Source organism: Carcharodon carcharias (assembly GCF_017639515.1).
Source record: "Carcharodon carcharias isolate sCarCar2 chromosome 27 unlocalized genomic scaffold, sCarCar2.pri SUPER_27_unloc_5, whole genome shotgun sequence".
In the NCBI taxonomy this organism is placed as follows: domain Eukaryota; kingdom Metazoa; phylum Chordata; class Chondrichthyes; order Lamniformes; family Lamnidae; genus Carcharodon; species Carcharodon carcharias.
In genome coordinates, this window is record NW_024470649.1 from 212,226 (window position 1) to 233,104 (window position 20,879).

General features: G+C 54.4%; 2 protein-coding genes across 4 annotated transcripts; both read right to left on the bottom strand.

The window, feature by feature from the left end:
* Positions 1-8,706: 8,706 nt before the first annotated feature.
* LOC121273940 (zinc finger protein 239-like) lies at positions 8,707-12,263 on the bottom strand. Its single transcript, XM_041181067.1, has 4 exons — positions 12,087-12,263; positions 10,916-11,086; positions 9,535-9,723; positions 8,707-9,336 (listed from the first exon to the last, which is right to left on the bottom strand). Exons 1-4 carry the CDS (start codon positions 12,261-12,263, stop codon positions 8,707-8,709), a joined length of 1,167 nt encoding a protein of 388 aa, XP_041037001.1.
* Positions 12,264-12,414: 151 nt separating this feature from the next.
* Positions 12,415-16,285, bottom strand: LOC121273941 (gastrula zinc finger protein XlCGF26.1-like). Of its 3 annotated transcripts, none has more exons than XM_041181069.1 (2): positions 16,191-16,285; positions 12,415-14,327 (listed from the first exon to the last, which is right to left on the bottom strand). In XM_041181069.1, the coding sequence occupies exon 2, from the start codon at positions 14,061-14,063 to the stop codon at positions 12,816-12,818; it is 1,248 nt and encodes a 415-aa protein (XP_041037003.1). In that variant the 5' UTR covers positions 14,064-14,327; positions 16,191-16,285; the 3' UTR covers positions 12,415-12,815. The 3 variants fall into 3 exon arrangements, with proteins under 3 accessions (XP_041037003.1, XP_041037004.1, XP_041037002.1); XM_041181070.1 differs by lacking the exon at positions 16,191-16,285 and adding an exon at positions 15,498-15,592; XM_041181068.1 differs by lacking the exon at positions 16,191-16,285 and adding an exon at positions 14,997-15,168.
* Positions 16,286-20,879: the final 4,594 nt, after the last annotated feature.

Below are 20,879 nucleotides of genomic sequence, written 5' to 3' on the forward strand. Positions count from 1 at the left end.
TACTAAATTAAAAAGCTGAACCTCAAAGGTAATAATCCCTGGGTTATTACCTGAGCTGCATACATATTGTCAGAGGGCAAATAAGATTAGATGAATGAACCCGTGGCTCAAAGACTGGTGTGGGAGAAGTGGGTTTCAGTTCGTGGGGCACTGGCACACAGTACTGAGGAAAGTGGGAGCTGTACGGTTGGGATGGTCTTCACCTGAACCGTGCTGGGACTGATGTTCTAGCGAGCCACATAACTAGGAAAGTAGAGAAGGTTTTAAAGTAAATCGTGGGGGCAAGGGATCAAATTTGGGAAGATGTGGTAAACCAAAGAGTAGAGACAAGGCAAGGGAGAAAGGTACGAATATGGGAAATGATAAACAGTCTGTGACAGGAAGGGACAGAGAGTACAAATCTAAGAGTAAAACAGCAGACAAAGCTAGAGCTTACAAAAATAATAAAACGACAAAACTAAAGGCTCTATTCAATGCACGTAGAAATAAAACAGATGAACCGATAGCACAAATAGAAATAAATAAGTACAATCTGATAGTCATTATAGAAACAGGGTTACAGGATTAGATAGATTGGACCCTGAATACTGAAGGGTACATGACTTTTACGAAGGACTGGAAGCTGGGAAAAGGTGGAGAGGTGGCTCTGCTAATTAGTGATGGTATTAGCGCAGTAGAGAGGGATGACCCAAGTTCAGGAAACCAGGATGTGGAAGCGATGTGGGTTGAGATAAGGAATGATAAAGGCAAGAAGTTACTTGTGGGAGTGGTGTACTAATTGTAATTTCACAGTAGTACAGAGTAAAAAGGAAGAGATAATGGGAGCTTGTCAGAAAGGTACAGCGATAATCATAGGGGATTTTCATCTAAATGTAGACTGGAAAAATCAGATGGGCAAAGGTAGCTTAGGTGAGGAGTTCATAGAATGTGTTCAGGATAGTTTCTTAGAACAGCAGATTCTGGAACCAATCAAAGAGCAGGCTGTACTTGACCTGGTATTGTGCAACGAGATAGGATTAATTGATAACCTCATAGTGAAGGAACCCCTGGGTTGCAGTGATCATAATATGATTGAATTTCACATTCAATTTGAGGGAGAGAAGAATGCATCCGAGACTAGTGTTTTAAACTTAAATAAGAACAATTATGTGGGAATGGAAGCAGAGCTAGCTAAAGTAAACTGGGAAGTGAGGTTAAGGGATAGGTCAAAAGGGATGCAGTGGCAGATATTTAAAGGGACATTTCAGAATACACAGAATAGATACATTCCAATGAGAAAGAAAAATTCCAAGGGGAGGGCCCACCATCTGTGGTTAACTAAAAAAGTTAAGGACAGTATCAAACTTAAAGGGAAAGCATATAATTGCACAAAGACAGGTGGCGGGTCAGAAGATTGGACAGAATATAAAGAACAGCAAAGAATAACAAAAAGATTAACAAGGAGGGAAAAATTAGAGTACAAGAGAAAGTTAGCTAGAAATATAAATGTAAATGGATAGTAAAAGCTTCTGTCAATACTTAAGTGAAAAAAGAGTTAACAAAGTGAATGTTGGTCCTATAGAAAGTGAGTCTGGGGAATTAATAATGGAAAATAAGTGACGGCAGATGACTTGAACAGGCATTTTGCATCGGTCTTCACTGTAGAGGATACATGTAACATCCCAGAAACAGCTGTCAATCAGGAACTGCAAGGGAGGGAGGAACTCAGGAAAATTACAATCACCAGGGAAGTGGCACTTAGCAAACTGTTGGAGCTGCGGCTTGACAAGTCCCTGGGTCCTGATGGACTTCATCCTAGAGTCTTAAAAGAAGTGGCTCATGTGATAGTTGATGCGTTGGTTTTAATTTTCCAAAATTCCCTGGATTCTGGGAAGGTTGCATTAGATTGGAAAATAGCAAATGTGATTCCATTATTCAAAAGGGAAGGAGACAGAAATATCTCACACCTGCCAGAAGGAAAATGTTGGAAGCTATTATAAAAGATGTTACAGCAGGGCACTTAGAAAAAAAAAATCAAGGCAATCAGGCAGAGTTAACATGGCTTTGTGAAGGGGAAATCATGTTTAACTAATTTCTTGGAGTTCTTTGAAGGAGTCACATGTGCTGTGGGTAAAGGTGGATGTCCTGTACTTAGATTTCCAGAAGGCGTTTGATAAGGTGCCACATTAAAGATTACTGCGGAAAATAAAAGTTCATGGTGTAGAGGGGGTAACATGTTGGCGTGGATAGAAGATTGGTCAGCTAACAGGGAACAGAGAGTAGGCATGAATGGGTCTTTTTCTGGTTGGCAGGATGTGATGTGTGGTGTGCCACAGGGATCAGTGCTGGAGCCTCAACTTTTCACAATTTAGATAAATTACTTGGATCAAGGGATCAAAGGAATGGTTGCTAAGTTTGCTGACAACACAAAGACAGGTAAGAAAGTAAGTTGTGAAGAGGGCGTAAGGAGGCTAAAAAGGCATGTAGCTAGGGGAAGTGAGTGGGCAAAGATCTGGCAAATGGGATACAATGTGGGCAAATGTGAAATTGTCCATTTTGGCAGGAAGAATAAAAAAAGAAGCTTTCTATCCAAATGGTGAGAGACTGCAGAGCTCTGTGGTTCAGAGGGATCTGGGTGCCCTAGTGCATGAATCACAAAAGGTTAGTGTGTAAGTACAGCAAATAATTAGGAAAGCGAATAGAATGATATGATTTATTGCGAGGGGAAATGTAGAGAAGTTATGGGACGTTGGCGTCACTGGCTAGGACAGCATTTTTGTTGCCCATCCCTAATTGCCCCTTGAGAAGGTGGTGGTGAGCTGCCTCCCTGAACCGTCGGAGTCCATGTGGTGTAGGTACACCTACCGTGCTGTTAGGGAGGGAGTTCCAGGATTTTGACCCAGCGACATTGAAGGAATGGCCGATATATTTCCAAGTCAGGATGGTGAGTGACTTGGAGGGAACTTCCAGGTGGTGGTGTTTCCATCTATCTGCTGCCTTTGTCCTTCCAGGTGGTAGTGGTGGTGAGTTTGGAAGGTGCTGTCGAAGGAGCCTTGGTGAGTTCCTGCGGTGCATCTTGTGGATGGTGCACACTGGCTGCTACTGTGCATCGGTGGTGGAGGGAGTGAATGTTTGTGGATGTGGTGCTGATCGAGCGGGGCTGCTTTGTCCTGGATGGTGTCGAGCTTCTTGAGTGTTGTGGGAGCTGCACTCATCCAGGGAAGTGGAGAATATTCCATCACACTCCTGACTTGAGCTTTGTAGATGATGGAGAGGCTTTGGGGAGTCAGGAGGTGAGTTACTCGCTTCAGGATTTCTAGCCTAGAGGATAATATAAGGAAGGGGATTGACACTGCTTTCTGCAGGGAGGAATGAGAGTCCAAACGCTATGTTGTCTGCCCGGTGCCAGGGTTTGGGACATCTGCTCAGGGCTGGAGTGGAACTTGCAGTGGGAGGGGGAGGTTCCAGTTGTCTTGGTCCATGTAGGTACCAACGACAGAGGTGCAACTAGGAAAGGGGTTCAGCAAAGTTAGTATGAGGAGCTAGGTACCAAATTAAGAAACACAACCTCGAAGGTAATAATCTCTGGAATATGACCGGAGCCAGGAGCAAATTGGTGGAGGGGAAATAAGATTAGAGGGATGTATACGTGGCTCAAAGACTGGTGTGGGAGAAATGGGTTCTGGTTTCTGGGGCACTGGCACCAGTACTGGGGGAAAACGCAGGCTGTACCATTGAGACGGTCTTCAACTGAACCGCGCTGGGGTGCTCTACATGTGGACCAGGGTGGGACGGTCTACACCTGAACCGAGCCGGGACGGTTTACACCTGAACCGAGCCGGGAAGGTTTACACCTGAACCGAGCCGGGACGGTTTACACCTGGGTGGTGGGTGTGTGAGGGGGTAGGTGTGGGAGGGGGTGTAGGAGGGGGTGTGGGCGGTGGGTGTGGGAGGGGGTGTAGGGGGGGTGTGGGCAGTGGGTGTGGGAGGGGGTGTGTGGGAGGGGGTGTGGGAGGGGGTGTAGGAGGGGGTGTGGGTGGTGGGTGTGTGGGAGGGGGTGTGTGGGCGGTGGGTGTGGGAGGGGGGTGTGGGCGGTGGGTGTGGGAGGGGGTGTGGGCAGTGGGTGTGGGAGGGGGTGTGTGGGCAGTGGGTGTGGGAGGGGGTGTAGGAGGGGGTGTGGGCGGTGGGTGTGGGAGGGGGTGTGTGGGTGGTGGGTGTGGGAGGGGGTGTGTGGGCGGTGGGTGTGGGAGGGGGTGTGGGAGGTGGGTGTGGGCGGTGGGTGTTGGAGGGGGTGTGGGTGTGGGCAGTGGGTGTGGGAGGTGGGTGTGTGGGAGGGGGTGTGGGCAGTGGGTGTGGGAGGTGGGTGTGGGCGGTGGGTGTGGGAGGGGGTGTGTGGGCGGTGGGTGTGTGGGCGGTGGGTGTGGGAGGGGGTGTGTGGGCGGTGGGTGTGGGAGGGGGTGTAGGAGGGGGTGTGGGTGGTGGGTGGTGGGTGTGGGCGGTGGGTGTGGGAGGGGGTGTAGGAGGGGGCATGGGCAGTGGGTGTGGGAGGGGGTGTGGGCGGTGGGTGTGGGCGGTGGGTGTGGGAGGGGGTGTGGGCAGTGGGTGTGGGAGGGGGTGTGTGGGCAGTGGGTGGGGGAGGGGGTGTGGGAGGGGGTGTGTGGGAGGGGGTGTGGGCGGTGGGTGTGGGAGGGGGTGTGGGAGGGGGTGTGTGGGAGGGGGTGTGGGAGGTGGGTGTGGGTGTGGGAGGGGGTGTGTGGGAGGGGGTGTGGGAGGTGGGTGTGGGCGGTGGGTGTGGGAGGGGGTGTGGGCGGTGGGTGTGGGAGGGGGTGTGGGAGGTGGGTGTGTGGGAGGGGGTGTGGGCAGTGGGTGTGGGAGGTGGATGTGGGCGGTGGGTGTGGGAGGTGGGTGTGGGAGGGGGTGTGTGGGCGGTGGGTGTGGGAGGTGGGTGGTGGGTGTGGGAGGGGGTGTGTGGGCGGTGGGTGTGGGAGGGGGTGTGTGGGTGGTGGGTGTGGGAGGGGGTGTGGGTGGTGGGTGTGGGCGGTGGGTGTGGGAGGGGGTGTGTGGGCGGTGGGTGTGGGAGGGGGTGTGTGGGCGGTGGGTGTGGGAGGGGGTGTGGGTGGTGGGTGTGGGAGGGGGTGTGTGGGCGGTAGGTGTGGGCGGTGGGTGTGGGAGGGGGTGTGTGGGCGGTAGGTGTGGGCGGTGGGTGTGGGAGGGGGTGTGGGTGGTGGGTGGGTGTGTGGGTGTGGGAGGGGGTGTGAGGGAGGGGGGAGGGGTTGTTGGGCCAAAGGATTAATCTGCGATGGAGGGAAAGTTAAGTCATTTATTGCAAATTGGCTCCACTCACAAGTCCCTCAGCTCTGGACGCAGATCAGAACCGCCTCTTGCCGCGGAGCCACGGAGCAGTCACCGCCCAGCCACTCGGCCCAATCCGGTGCAATCCATGCCGGCCCCCTCTCCAGGAGGGCCTCAGTTCCTCCCTTTACCCCCGCAGCTCCGCCAACTGCTCCGTTTCCGGGCAGCGGTGCCGTGGCGAAGTCCGGCTCGCGCCCTGGGTTACAAATCCCTCCGGGGCTGCTGGCGGGGTTTAAAAATTCATCCAGCGGCCTCTGGAACTTCCCGAAGGGTCAGCCGGCCTCGCTCAGGGTGGGTCGGTGACAGCTCGGGGACATGTGCTCACCAAGGCCCTTTTGGGGATGGGGGGGGGGGGGGAGGGAGGGGAATTCGGGCACATCCTTCGCCCGTCCGGCCTGGCCTACGCGTTGTCGCCAGACCCACGCAGCAACGCCCTCGACTCTGAACCGCCCTCGGCTGCAGAGCAGGCCCCGGCTGGCACTCGGACAATTAGCAACGGGCCGAGCAGCCGTGGTTGTAGCGGGCGGGGGGTGGGGGGCGCGGAGGGCGGACGGACACCAAGGCAAGGAGGGAGGACCACAACGTCCAGAGATGCTGTGGCCTTGCCGTCGACGCCCGCATCCCAAGGTGGAGGGAGGAGGGGGGGGGGGGGGGGTGGGGGGCGGGGAAGACAAAAAAAAAGCCACGATCGAACCTGCCTCCCCTCTGCGCTCTCAGGCGGCGCATTGTAGACGCCCACCGCCCCCCACCCCCACCCGACCCGACCCGACCCGCCCACCATCGCCAGCCGCGCGGGAACATCGTGTCTTCGTCCCCCCCCCCTCCCCCTCCCCCTCACCTCACATGGGGGTGTCCTCTGGTTCTCGCCCCCCCCCCCCTCCCCCCCTCTCTCTCTCACCAAGGGGAATGGTTTCTGCCCATCTGCTCCCGCCAGGGCTCCTCATGATCGTCGATCCAGATTCACCTCGATCTTCTCTCCTCCCAGGAGAACAGCCCCCCCCCCCCCACCCCACCCCGGCGCCTCCAATTAACCCGTCTCACTGAAGCCCACCACCACCACCACCACCCGCCACCCGCCACCAACGCCATCTCCGGAACCGTTCTCTTGAAACCTTCCTGCACCCTCTCTCGTGCCTTCGCGTCGTTCCCCCCGAAGTGCGGTCCACAGAGTTGGACAGAAAAGCCCGGCTGAGGGTGAAGGTTTTCTTCCTTGTAACTTTAGAATTGTAACTCTTTCGAGTACAAACCCGTTTCCATCTGTTTATTCAGATGAAGTTACATTGTTTCATAGTTTGCCATTGTGAGATTTGAACTGCTTGATAATCTTTTAAATGAAAACCAAATCAACAAAATTGGGAAAAATCAGGCACAGCCCCTAATTCAGGTCAGCTGTAAAACCAAGAACAAAGTTTTAAAGGAAACTTACAAACTTTAAATCAAAATGTGATTAAAGGGGTCAACAAAACACCCCAGTCCCCGCGGTGCCCACCGAGCACGGAAGGCCTCGAGAGTGCCAGCAGACACCGCGTGCTCCTTCTCCAGGGACATCCGGCAGCGAACGTAGCCGCGGAAGAGGGACAAACAATCGGGCGGGACTCCCCCGTCGATCGCCCGCTGCCTGGACCTGTTAATGGCCAACTTGGCCAGGCCCAGGAGCAGGTTCACGAGGAGGTCCTCCTCCTTCCCGACCCCCTTCCGCACCGGGTGCCCATAGATCAGGAGCGTGGGGCTGAAGTGCAAACAAAACATCAATAAAAGGTTTTTCAAATAACTAAAAAGGGAGTGCAGCCTACAACACCCTATGTATACATGGTCCACGGACTCCACAAGACCGCAAAAAGGGCACGTGTCCTGAGAGTCCGTGAACCTATGCATCCTCTTATTATAAGGGACTGCTGCATGCAACACCCTCCAACCCAGGTCCCCGATAGAAAGGGGGAGGACACCTCCGTAGAGGGCCTCCCATCGGGGGCCTCCGCCGCCGGACGGCAACAAGGCACGCCAGGGCGTGTCCGGTCGACGGACAAGGGCGAGAAAATGGAAGGTGTGCAGCAGCAGTCCGTACAAAAAGCTCCTCTTAAAATACATCACTGTAACTCTTTCGAGTACAAACCCGTTTCCATCTGTTTCAGATGAAGTTAGATTGTTTCATAGTTTTGCCATTATGAGATTTGAACTCTTGATAATCTTTTAAATGAAAACCAAATCAACAAAATTGGGAAAAATCAGGCACAGCCCCTAATTCAGGTCAGCTGTAAAACCAAGAACAAAGTTTTAAAGGAAACTTACAAACTTTAAATCAAAATGTGAAGAATATTAGTCCAGTGTCAATACCACTATGCCATCAGCTCCCGTTAGTTTTGCCATTGTGAGATTTGAACTCTTGATCTTGGGGTTACAAACCCAGTACCATAACCACTTGGCTATTTAGGCCAAAAGGAGTAACTCTTCCCCGTACAAACCCGTTTCCATCTGTTTCAGATGAAGTTACATTGTTTCATAGTTTGCCATTGTGAGATTTGAACTGCTTGATCTTGGGGTTGCAAGCCCAGCACCATAACCACTTGGCTATTTAGGCCAAGCGCCCGGCTGAGGGTGAACTGGAGCTTTCCGCAGCTTCACCGTAATTGCTTCTTTTTTTTTTTGCTCCCTGTCGCCAAAAATAAGACCAAGGGTTCCACAAGTAACCTTATAAAGGTGATGCCAGTGAGTTCTCTTATTCGTTCTAAGGGATGCGCACATCGCCGGCCGGGCCCGGCGTTTATCGCCCGTCCCTAATTGCCCCTCGAGAAGGTGGGTGGTGAGCCGCTGCAGTCCATGTGGTGTAGGGACACCCGCCGTGCTGTTAGGGAGGGTGTTCCAGGATTTTGACCCAGCGACAGTGAAGGGACGGCCGATATGTTTCCAAGTCAGCATGGTGAGTGACTGGGAGGGGAACTTCCAGGTGGTGGTGTTCCCATCTGTCTGCTGCCCTTGTCCTTCTAGATGGTAGTGGTCATGGGTTTGGAAGGTGCTGTCGACGGAGCCTTGGTGAGTTGCTGCAGTGCATCTTGTAGATGATGCACACTGGCTGCTGCTGTGCGTCGGTGGTGGAGGGAGTGAATGTTAAAGGCGGTGGGATGGGGTGCCAATCAAGCGGGGCTGCTTTGTCCTGTGAGTCATAGAAAGGCCTCGTCTGATCTCTGAGACAAGGAGGACTTGACACGCTGATTGATTAAACACAGCTGATTTATTTAATATATCCAGAATATTAATCTGCACATCAATCACTGGGATTATTAACATCGCCAGAAACTAAACCCCGTCAATACGAACATGCTTCAGCCCTGGGATGTGACTAACAGCAGCAACAACTGCGGAATCCAACCCCTGGAGTCACTTGTGAACTCGCTGGTGTGTCCGTAGGCCAGACGACCGAGTGAATCTCTGACCACACAAGGGGCAGGTGAAGGGCCTCTCCCCGGTGTGAACTCGCTGGTGCGTCAGGAGGTGCGTCGACTGAGTGAATCGCTTCCCGCAGTCGGAGCAGGCGAAGGGCCTCTCCCCGGTGTGGACGCGCCGATGCTTCCGCAGGGTGGACGAGTCGCCGAACCCCTTCCCGCACACGGAGCAGGCGTACGGCCTCTCCCCGGTGTGGACGCGCCGGTGGGTCAGCAGGGAGGAGGAGTCGCCGAATCCCTTACCGCACTCGGAGCAGGTGAACGGCTTCTCCTCGGTATGACTTCGTCGCCGGTGTGTCAGCAGGTTGGACGAGTCGATGAACCGCTTCCCGCAGGCGGTGCAGGCGAACGGCCTCTCCCCGGTGTGGACCCGCCGGTGCTTCCGCAGGCTGGAGGAATTGGTGAAGCCCTTCCCGCACTCGGGGCAGGCGAAAGGCCTCTCCCCCGTGTGGACCCGCTGGTGCGTCAGGAGGTTGCAGGCGGTGGTGAATCCCTTCCCGCACTCGGGGCAGGAGAACGGCCTCTCCCCGGTGTGGGTGCGCCGGTGGATTTCCAGCAGGGACGGCTGTTTGAACCCCTTCCCGCAGTCCCCGCATTTCCAGGGTTTCTTCACGGTGCGGGTATCCCTGTCTCTCTCCAGCTTGGATGATCAGTTGAAGCCTCGTCCGCGCGCGCGCGCACACACACACACACACCCACAGAACGCGTGTCCGGTCTCTCCCCACCGTTGAACGGTGCGACGCTATCTTTCAGGCCGCGCAACCGGTTGAGTCTCCCACCGCCGTCGGCGCCCTGGAGCGCTCTCCCACGCGCCGTTTTTCCGAAACCTTCCCTCCCCGCCGACAAAACGCCCCTCCTCCTTCTGGGCCGACGGCGCTCGGGGCGAACCGAGCCTCGGTCCCCCCTCGGGCTCGGGTTCTCCCGCCTGCAGGTCCTTCCCCCGCCCGACAGCCTGCAAAAGGAGGAGTTGACGAGAGTCGGCACAGGGGTGGAAAACCACGTGGCGCGCCCGCCCCCCCTTTCGAGTCACTGCGCCCCAACCCCCAATCCCGCCCCAAAATCCCCCCAGCCCTTTCCCCCTCTTCGTCACCCCGCCCCCCCCCCCAAACAATTGAACGCGCTGTCCCGGCCTATCCCACTCCTCTTCAGCGAGGATCAGCCTTGCACCCACCCCCACGTGCCCACCCCACCCCACCCTACCCCTCACTGGGCACGTGTCCTTCCCCCCCCCCCCCCACACACACCCCACCCCCCACATTTCGGGACTCTGCCTGTTCCCTCCCACCCCCCACACAACCCCCCCTTACCCCCCCACACACACCCCACTCCCACATTTTGGGTCTCCGCCTGTTCCCTCCCACCCCATACCACAACCCCCCACCCCCACCAACCCCACCGCCCCCCCCCCCCCCCACCCCCACTCAGGACAATGTGCCACCCCTCTGCCCCGCACCCACAGTGGGTGAGGGGGGCCCCTGCCCAGCCTCCGCCACCGTCTTAACCAGCAGGAGACAGCAGCACTAACCATTTTCCCCCCCACCAGCCCATGAAATCCCCCAACCCCACCCCCCACCTCATCTGCATCCCACACAAATCAAGCTGTTGCCTCCAAAGCACAAGTTGACCTTTCTCCACGAATTGCAAAAGATGATTTTATCTCCAAAAAGGGAACTCTAAACCAATCTGCACGTTTTTCTTAAAAGACCCACATATGATGCACAACCCAGGCAAAACTGAACCACCTCCCACCAGGAGCTCCTGTGCTGCTCAGACAATAACCTTGGGAGTGTCCAACTCTGGGGAGAAGAGGTGGGGAGGGGGCGCCGGGGTGGTGGGCGAGTGATGGAACAGCCCAGCCTCCGGCCCTCTCTGATTGGCTGGAGGACCGCCTGGTCCTCCGGGCCACCCCCCCAAAGCCCGGTCCTCATTGGTCCAGGGACACGTCAATCGTGCGCTCGCGGGAGAAATCCCGCCCACTGCCCTTTGGGCGGGAGCGACGGGTCCGCAGCCCGATCGCCATTGGTCCAGGCGTCCGTCAATCATCCGCTCGTCGGCGACACGTCCGTGCGCTCAGCGCCCCGCCGCCGAGCGGAGGGAGGGGGGAGGGGGGGTGGGGTAATGGGGAAGGGAAATCCCGCCCCCGCCCTTTTGTGATCGACTGGTCCGCAGCCCGATCGCCATTGGTCCAGGTGCCCGTCAATCATCCGCTCGTCGGCGTCACGTCCACGGCGTTCGGTTCCGCTCCGCCGCCGAATGGAGCCGAAGGGAAGAGACTCAGAAGTCGAGGCGAATGACGGAAACCGCTCAGCGAGTACCTTTTGAGGGAGGGGGGGGGGGAAGGGTGGCGGAGAAGAGATGAGATCCTACAATTTAAAAGCATTAATTTAACACTTTCTGTTTAAACCACCACCCCCCCCCCTTTGATGCCTCAGCAGGTTGGATGAGCAGCGCGGGCAGACGATCGGCTCCGAGGCCGGCGTCCAGCGTTACCATGGGAACCGGCCGCCATCTTGGGGGCCGGAGGCGGGCGGATCAGGGCGCATGCGCAGCCATCTTGCAGCGGGGACAATGAGTGGGCGGGGCATCTAGTTCCCAACTTTGGTCACATTGCCCGGGAAGGACAATTATTGACTCTCTGATTTCATTCTCACTCTGCACAAAATATCAGCCCCTCGAGCCTGCCCCGCCACTCAATACGATCATGGCTGATCTCAAGCAGCCCGCTTGATCGGCACCCTATCCACTCCCTGCACTGTTTACAGCCTGCACCGCTGACGCAGCATGTGAAATGCACAAGATGCACTGCAGCAACACACAACGGTTCCCTAGACAGCACCCTCCAAACCCATAATCTACCGCTTAGAAGGACAAGGGCAGCAGACAGATGGGAACACCACCACCTGCAAGTTCCCCTCCAAGCCACTCACCATCCTGGCTTGGAAATATATCGGCCCTCCCTTCACTGTCGCTGGGTCAAAACCCTGAAACTCCCTCTCTAACAGCACATACCTACACCACATGGACCTGCAGCGGTTCAAGACGACAGCTCACCACCCACCTTCTCAAGGCGCAATTGGGGACGGGCGCCCACATCCCAAGAAAGAATTTTAAAAAGTGCAAACCAGATCCTAGCTACTCACTGCATGAAAATATTTTTCCACGTCGCCCTAGCTTCTTTCGGGAAACAGCTCAAATCATTGTCCTCTGGCTTTCGACCCTCCCACCAATGGGAATGGTTTCTCTCTGTCCAGACCCATCACGCTTTTCAACGCCTCTCCCAAATCTCCTCCCAATTTTCCCTTCTTCAAGGAGTACAGCCCACGGCTTCTCCAACCCATCCACGTAACTGAAGTTCCTTATACTTGGAACCAGTCTCTCGAGTCCTTTCCGCACCCTCTCTAATGCCTTCACTTCCTTCCCAAAGTGCGGCCCCTGGAATTGGACACAATACCTCGGCTGAGGATGAACTGGAGCTTTAGGAAGGTTCACCATAACGTCCTTGCTTTCGTGTTCTGTGCCTCCATTAATAAAGACAACATCCCGCAGGCTTTTATTACAGCCTCATAAAGGTGCACCGTATTGGCAATGAGTTGTATATAAGCTCTCGCCCTATCTTAGAGACAACAAGAACTTGACACACTGATTGTTTAAACACATCTGATTTATTTAACACATCCAGAATATTAATCTCCGGACCAGTTACAGAGACTATTAACATCAGCAGAAACAGGCCCCAAGTGTCAGAATGAACATGGTCCAGTCCTGGATGTGATTAACAGCAGCAACGACAGCAGAATCCAGCCCCTGTGATCACTTCTGAACTTGCTGATGCCTCAGCAGTCTGGGCAACTGAGCGAATCCCTTCCCACACTCGGAGCAGGCGAACGGCCTCTCCCTGGTGAGAACTCGCTGGTGTCTCAGCAGATTCAATGGTTACCTAAGCCTCTTCGCGCAGCAACAGCAGCAGAGCCGCTTCTCCTCGGCGGGGGAACGCGCTGATGGGCCACCAGATTCGCAGGTTTTTACAGCGAGCTCCCACAGTCTCTAATCGGTGTGACGGCTTTGATGCCTCAGCAGGTTGGATGAGCACGTGAACGCCTTCTCGCACACGGTGCAGGTGAACGGCCTCTCCCCGGTGTGAATTCGCCGGTGCTTCCGCAGGGTGGACGAGTCACTGAATCCCTTCCCACACACAGTGCAGGTGAAGGGCCTCTCCCCGGTGTGACTGCGCCGGTGCTTCCGCAGGGTGGACGAGTCACTGAATCCCTTCCCGCACACGGAGCAGGTGAACGGCCTCTCCCCGGTGTGGATGCGCCGGTGCGTCAGCAGGCTGAATAACTTAGTGAATCCCTTCCCGCACTCAGGACAGGTGAACGGCCTCTCCCCGGTGTGGACTCGCTGGTGGGTCAGCAGGTTGGACAACTGAGTGAATCCCTTCCCACACTCGGGGCAGGTGAACGGCCTCTCCCCGGTGTGGACTCGCTGGTGCTTCCGCAGTGTGGAGGAATCGCTGAAGCCATTGCCACAGATAGAGCAGGTGAACGGCCTCTCCCCGGTGTGAATGCGCCGGTGCGTCAGCAGACTGGACAACTGAGCGAATCCCTTCCCACACTCAGAACAGCTGAACGGCCTCGCCCCAGTGTGGACGCGCCGGTGTGTCAGCAGGTTGGAGAACTGAGTGAATCCTTTCCCGCACACGGAGCAGGTGAATGGTCTTTCTCCAGTGTGATGTCGCTGGTGCGTTATCAGGTTGGACGACTGAGTGAACCCCTTCCCGCACTCGGAGCAGGTGAACGGCCTCTCCCCGGTGTGAACCCGCCGGTGCCTTCGTAGGGTGGACGAGTCACTGAATCGTTTCCCACACTCAGTGCAGGAGAACGGCCTCTCCCCGGTGTGGACCCGCTGGTGGGTCTCCAAGGTACACAAATCACTGAATCCCTTCCAACACTCAGGGCAGGTGAACGGCCTCTCACCGGTGTGACTGCGACGATGCGTTTCTAGCTGCGATGGGTAATTGAACCCCTTCCCGCAGTCCTCACATTTCCACGGTTTATCTCCAGTGTGAGTGCGTTGATGATTTTCCAGCAGGAAGGGGTAATTGAATCCCTTCCCGCAGTCCCCACATTTCCACGGTTTCTCCCCAGTGTGAGTGCGTCGATGATTTTCCAGCAGGGAGGGGTAATTGAATCCCTTCCCGCAGTCCCCACACTTAAAGCGTTTCTCTGTGCTGCGAGTGTCCTTGTGTCTCTCCAGGTTGGACAAATCAGTTGAAGCCTCATCCACAGAACACATGTACGGTTACCCCCACACTGTGAGGGTTGCGATTCCTTTTCAGTCTGTGTAACTGGTTGAAGCTCTTTCCACAGTCAGTTGACTGGAACACTCTCAGTCGCTGCTTTTCCAGTCACACTGATATTTGAAATCTTTTCCCATGCACTAACATCTCTCCTTCAAAGTTCAAAAGCCAATTATATTCAGGCCTTGACGATTGGAGTGACTCTGCCAGTTCTTCGTGTGATTTGTTGGTTTCAGTTTTCCATCTGCAAATCTGACGTTCTGTAAAAGGAGTTTACAAAAGTCAGTACGGGATTGAAATACACAGCAGAGAATTCAAACTTGCGTCCAGAATTCCTCCCACCCTCGTGCTCTTTGGGAGCATGTCCCTTCCTCCCAATTTGGGATGCTGTCCTGTCCTGCCCTGCTGTACTCCAAGCCCCCCTCCATCGCTCCTCTTTCTTGAGGTTATGCCTTGCCCTCTCCTCGGGAGCCCAACCACTCTTGTCAGCCCCTCACTGGGCACATGTTTCCCTCTCCCTCTTTGCCCTGGATCTAGGAACCAGCCAACCCATTCTTGGCTACACCGCCCTTGCACCACCCTGCCATCTTGAGCAGCCTGCCCATCATCCTCCACCACCATCATTGCTTGAACATCTAGAAATATTACCCATAATATTCCAACCATTGAACCCTTGTCAATTCCCTTACAAAGGGCAAAATGTTCGGTCCAAATCACCATTAATTTTCTGTACGAATTCTAAAAAAAAAAATAATTCATCATTTCTTTTTAATCAATTGTGAATTAATTTGCACTTTGTCGAGACAAACATAGCATCCCAATTGCACCCTTAGTCCCCTCCTGCATCAGCAACAAGCACCTCGCAGCCCTCCCACCCATTTGAGAATTCACTCAGCCCCTGTCAGTTCTGCCTAGCCTCTGAAGCCTACCCTGTCCCAGCAGATTGTGGGCACTCTAACCACACCATCACGGGTATTGTACTGAGGATGCCGGTCATTGGTGGGACAGCAGACCCCAATTACACTTCCTAACTAACTAGGACCCACTGTACAAAGGAGACACATTCCAGGCTTGGGAGCGCCCAACCAGCAGGGCGGGAGGTTCAGCCCCCGCCCTCTGTGATTGGTTGTAGGACGGCCTGGCCCTCCGGGCCCGACATCCGCTCCCTATTGGCCCGGATCCCCGTCCATCCTCCAGCCTGGCGAATCGGCGGGGGGGGGGAGGTGGGCCCAGCCTCCGACCTCTGTGATTGGCCGGAGGACCGTCCGGCCCACCGGGCCCAACGACACTCCTCATTGGTCCAAAGCCACGTCAATCGTCCGCGCGTCGGCGTGACGTCCGCAAGTCCAGCCCCACCGGCTGGGGGAGGATGGCGGGAGGGAAGCCCAGAAGTTACAATGGCGGAAACCGTTTAGCCGTTCAGCTTGTACCTTTGGAGGGAATACGGGAGGAGCTCCTACAATTTAAAAGTACTAATTGAACACTCTGTCTGTAAACTCCCCGCAACAGCGCCGGAAGACAACCGGCTCCGAGGCAGGCGACCAGCGTTGCCATGGGAACCGGCCGCCATCTTGGGGGTGAGAGGAAGGCGGTCGGGTGGATCCGGGCGCATGCACCGCCGCCATCTTGTCGCAGGGAACCGTGAGTGGGCGGGGCCTTGTGTTCCCAACTTTGGTCCCTGTGCCCGGGAGGGACAATCATTGACTTCCAGGGATTTCATTCTCACTCTGCCCAAAACCCATCCCCACAAACACCCTCACACACACACACACACACACACAGGGTGGTTTCCTCAACAACATCCCTCTTTCCTGCCCTGGACGTGCTGATATTACAATTTAATGGGGCACCAACCCACGGATCAAGGGTAGACCACACGGCCTGTCGAGTCCGCCCCGCCATTCAATACAATCATGACGGATCTTGGGCTTCAGCTCCACTCTCCCGCCTGCTTTCTATTCCCTTAATTCCCCCCCGAGAGATCAAAAGTCCATCCGTCCCAGTCTTAAACAGAACCACAGAAAAGTTATGGCACAGAAAGAAGCCATTCTGCCCATCTTGTCTGCGCTGGCCATAAAAAGAGGGAAAAAGAAGCTCCCTGTTTAATGTCCCAAAGACATTACCTCACACTTCTCCGGATTGAATTGCATTCACCACATTTCTGCCCACTCAACCAATCCATTGATATCAATCTGGAGATAACAGCTATCCTCTTCACTATCAACGACGCTGTCGATTTTTGCATCATCTGCAAATTTCCCAATCATGCCTCCCACATTGAGGTCCAAATAAATGTGTTCAACGATGGAGCATCCAAAGCCCTGTGGGGTGGAGAATTCCAAAGACTCACGTCCCCCTGAGCAAAGTAATTTCCCCCCATCTTATTTCTGAATGATCAGCCCCTTATCCTGAGGGGAAACAATCTCTCAGCGTCCCACCCTATTCAGCCCCTTCCAGAATTTTACAGGTTTCAATAAGATCCCCCCCCCCCCCAGTTCTTCTAAACTCCAGAGAATAGAAGCCCAATTTACTCAGCCTCTCATCATAGGACAACCCCCCTCATCCCAGGGAGCAATTGTGTGAAACTTCACTGTATCGCCTCCAATGCAGGTATATTCTTTCTTAAATAACAGAACAGAATCATAGAATCATTATGGCACAGAAGGAGGTCATTCAGCCCATCATGTCTGCATTAGCTCTCCGAATGAGCATTATGACTTACTGACATCCCAGTAACCTTCTCCAGTCCCGACAACCCTCCCTACCCAGTTACCTCGCCTAGGTCCTAGAACCATCCCAAACCTGTTACCTCTTCCAGGTCCTACAACCTTCCCTATCCCTGTTACCTTCTCCAACCACAACAACCCTCCCTATTCCTGTTACTTCCTCCAGGTCCTCCAACCCTCCCTATCCCTGTTATGTCTCCACCCCAACAAACCTCCCCATCCCTGTTACTGTCTCCAACTGCTACAACCCTCCCTATCTCTGTAACCTCCGGCCCCGACAACACTCCCAATCTCTGTTACCTTCTCCAACGCCTACAACCCTCCCTATCCCTGTTACCGTCTCCAATCCCTACAACCCTCTCTATCCGTGTTACATTCTCCAGGTCCTAAAAGTCTCCCTATCCCTGTTACCTTCTCCAACCCCTACAACCCTCCCTATCCCTGTTACTGCCTCCAGCCCCTACAACCCTCCCTATCCATGTTACCTCCTCCAGCCCCTACAATCCTCCCTATCTCTGTAACCGTCTTCAACATCTACAACCCTCCATGTCCCTGTTACTGTCTCCAACCCCTACAACACTCACTATCTCTGTTATCTTCTATAACCCCTACAACACTCCCTGTCTCTGTAACCTCGAGCCCTTACAACCCTCCCTATCTCTGTTACCTTCTCCAAGACCGAAAACCCTCCCTATCCCTGTTGATGTCTCCAACCCCTACACCGCTCCCTGTCCCTATAACCTACTCCAGCTCCAAGAACCCTCTCTATCCCTGTTACCTCTTCCAGGTCCTATCAGCCTCCCTATCGCTGTAACCTTCTCGAACACTTACAACGCCCCCCATCCCGGTTACCATCTCCAATGCCTACAACCCACCCTATCCCTGTTACCGTCTCCAACCCCGATAACCCTCCCTATCCCTGTAACCACCTCCAACCCCAACAACCCTCCCTATCGTTATTACGTTCTCCAATCCCTACAACCCTCCCTGTCCCTGTTACCTACTCGAACCCTGACAACCCTCCCTATCTCTGTAACCTCCAGCCGTTACAACTCTCCATATCTCTGTTACCTGCTCCAACCCAGACAACCCTCTCTATCCCTGTTATCATCTCCAAACCCTACAACCATCCCTATCCCTGTTAACTCCTCCAGGTCCTACGACCCTCCCGATCCCTGTTACCGCCTCAAACACCTACAACCCTCCCTATCCCTGTTACCTACCCCAGAACCTACAACCCTTCCTATCTCTGTTACCGTTTCCAACCCCTACAACCCTCCCTATCCCTTTTACTTTCTCCAACCCGTACATCCCTCCCTATCTCTGTTAACTTCTCCAGCCCCAACAACACTCCCTATCCCTCTTACCATCTCCAACCCCTAGAATATTCCCTATCCCTGTTACCTTCTCCAAACCGGTCAACCCTCCCCATCCCTGATACCTTCTCCAAACCTTACAACCCTCCCTATCCCTGTTAACTTCTTCAGCTGCAACAACCTCCATATCCCTGTTACCCTCTCTAATCCCTACAACCCTCTCCATCCCTCTTACCTCCTCCAGTCCCTATAACATTCCCAATCTATGTAACCTCCAGCCCCTACAACCCTCCCTATCTCTGTAACCTTCTCCATGCCCATCAATACTCCCTATACCTGTTACCTTCTCCAACCTCTACAACCCTCCCTATCCCTGTTACCGTCTCCAACCCCTACAACCCTCCCCATCATTTTTACCTTCTCCAATCCATGCAAACCCCCCTATCCCTGTTAAATACTCCAACACCAACCATCTTCCTTATCCCTGTTACCTTCTTGAACCCTTACAACCATCCCTATGCTTGTTACCTCCTCCAGGTCCTACAACCCTCCCTGTCCCTGTTACCATCTCCAACCCCGAGAACCCTCCCAATCCCTGTTACCGTCTCCAACCCCGACAACCCGCCCTATCGTTGTTACCATCTCCCAACCCTCCCTACCCCTGTTACCTTCTCCAGCTCCAACAACCCTCCCTATCCCTTTTAACGTCTGTAACCCTGACAAACCTCGCAACCCTGTTACCTCCTCCATGTCCTGCAAGCCTCCCTATCCCTGTTACGTTGTCCAGCACCTACAACGCTCCCAATCTCTGTAACCTCCAGCCCTTACAACCCTCCCTATCTCTGTTACCTTCTCTAGCACCAACAACCCTCCCTATCCATGTTACCTTCTCCAACGCCTACAACCCTCCCTATCCCTGTTACCTGCTCCAACCCCTACAAACCTCCCTATCCCGGTTACCTTCTCCAACCCCTACAACCCTCCTTATCCCTGTTACCGTCTCCAACCCCTACAACCCACCCTATCCCTGTTACCTTCTCCAACCCCTACAACCCTCCCCATCACTTTTACCTTCTCCAATCCCTGCAAAACCCCCTATCCCTGTTAAATACTCCAACACCGACAACCCTCCCTATCTCTGCAATCTCCAGCCCCTTCAACCTCCCTATCTCTGTAACCTCCAGCCCCTGCAACCGTCCCTATCTCTGTTACCTTCTCCATCCCCATCAACCCTCTCTATTCCTGTTACCTTCTCCAGCTCCAACAACCCACACTATCCCTGTTACCGTCTCAAAACTCTACAACCCTCACTATCGCTGTTACCTTCTCCAACCCTTACAACCCTCCCTACCCCTGTTACCTTGTCCAGCTCCAACAACTCTCCCTATCCCTTCTAACGCCTCTAACCCTGACAAACCTCGCAACCCTGTTACCTCCTCCATGTCCTGCAAGCCTCCCTATCCCTGTTATGTTGTCCTGCCCCTACAACGCTTCCTATCTCTGTAACCTCCAGACCCTACAACCTCCCTATCTCTGTTACCTTCTCCAGCTCCAACAGCCCTCCCTATCCCGTTACCGTCTCCAATCCCTACAACCCTCCCGATCCCTGTTACCTTCTCCAACCCCGACAACACTCCCTATCTGTGTAACCTCCAGCCCCTACAACCCTCGCTATCTCTGTATCCTGCAGCCCCAACAACCCTTCCTATCACTGTTACCTTCTCCGACCCCTACAACCCTCCCTATCCCTGTTACCTACTCCAACCTCTACAACCCTCCCTATCACTGTTACCTTCTCCAGCTCCAACAACGCTCCCTATCCCTCTTACCGTCTCTACTGGCGACAACCCTCTCTATCCTTATTACCTCCTCCAGCCCCCTACGATCCTCCGTATTTCTGTTACCTTCTCCAGCCCCTACAACCCTCCCTATTCCTGTTACCATCTACAACCCCTACAACATTCCCTATCCCTGTTAACTTCTCCAGGTCCCACAACCCTCCCTATCCCTGCTACCGTCTACAATCCCGAAAACCGACCCTATCCCTGGTACCTTCTCCAACCCCGACAACCCTCCCTATCTCTGTAACCTCCAGCCCATACAACCCTCCCTATCTCTGTTAGCTTCTCCAACCACGACAACCTTCCCTATTCCTGTTACCATCTCTAACCCCGACGACACTCTCTATCCCTGTTACCTCCTCCAGACCCTACAATCCTCCCTAACTCTGTTACCTTATCCAACCACTACAACCCTCCCTATCCCTTTTAACTTCTCCAGGTCCCACATCCCTCTCTATCCCTGTTACCATCTCCAATCACTACAACCCTCACTAGCCCTGTTACCGTCTCCAACCCCGCCAAACCTCCCTATCTCTGTAATGTCCAGCTCCAACAACTCTCCCTATCCCTGTTACCGTCTCTAACCCCGACGACACTCTCTATCCCTGTTACCTCCTCCAGCCCCGACAATCCTCCCTGTCTCTCTTACGTTCTCCAACCCCAGCAACCCTCTGTACCCCTGTTACTGTCTCCAACACCAACCATCTTCCTTATCCCTGTTAGCTTCTTGAACCCTTACAACCCTCCCTATGCTTGTTACCTCCTCCAGGTCCTACAACCCTGCCTGTCCCTGTTACCATCTCCAACCCCGAGAACCCTCCCTATCCCTGTTACCGTCTCCAACCCCGACAACCCGCCCTATCCCTGTTACCATCTCCAACCCCGACAACCCGCCCTATCCCTGTTACCATCTCCAACCCCTACAACCC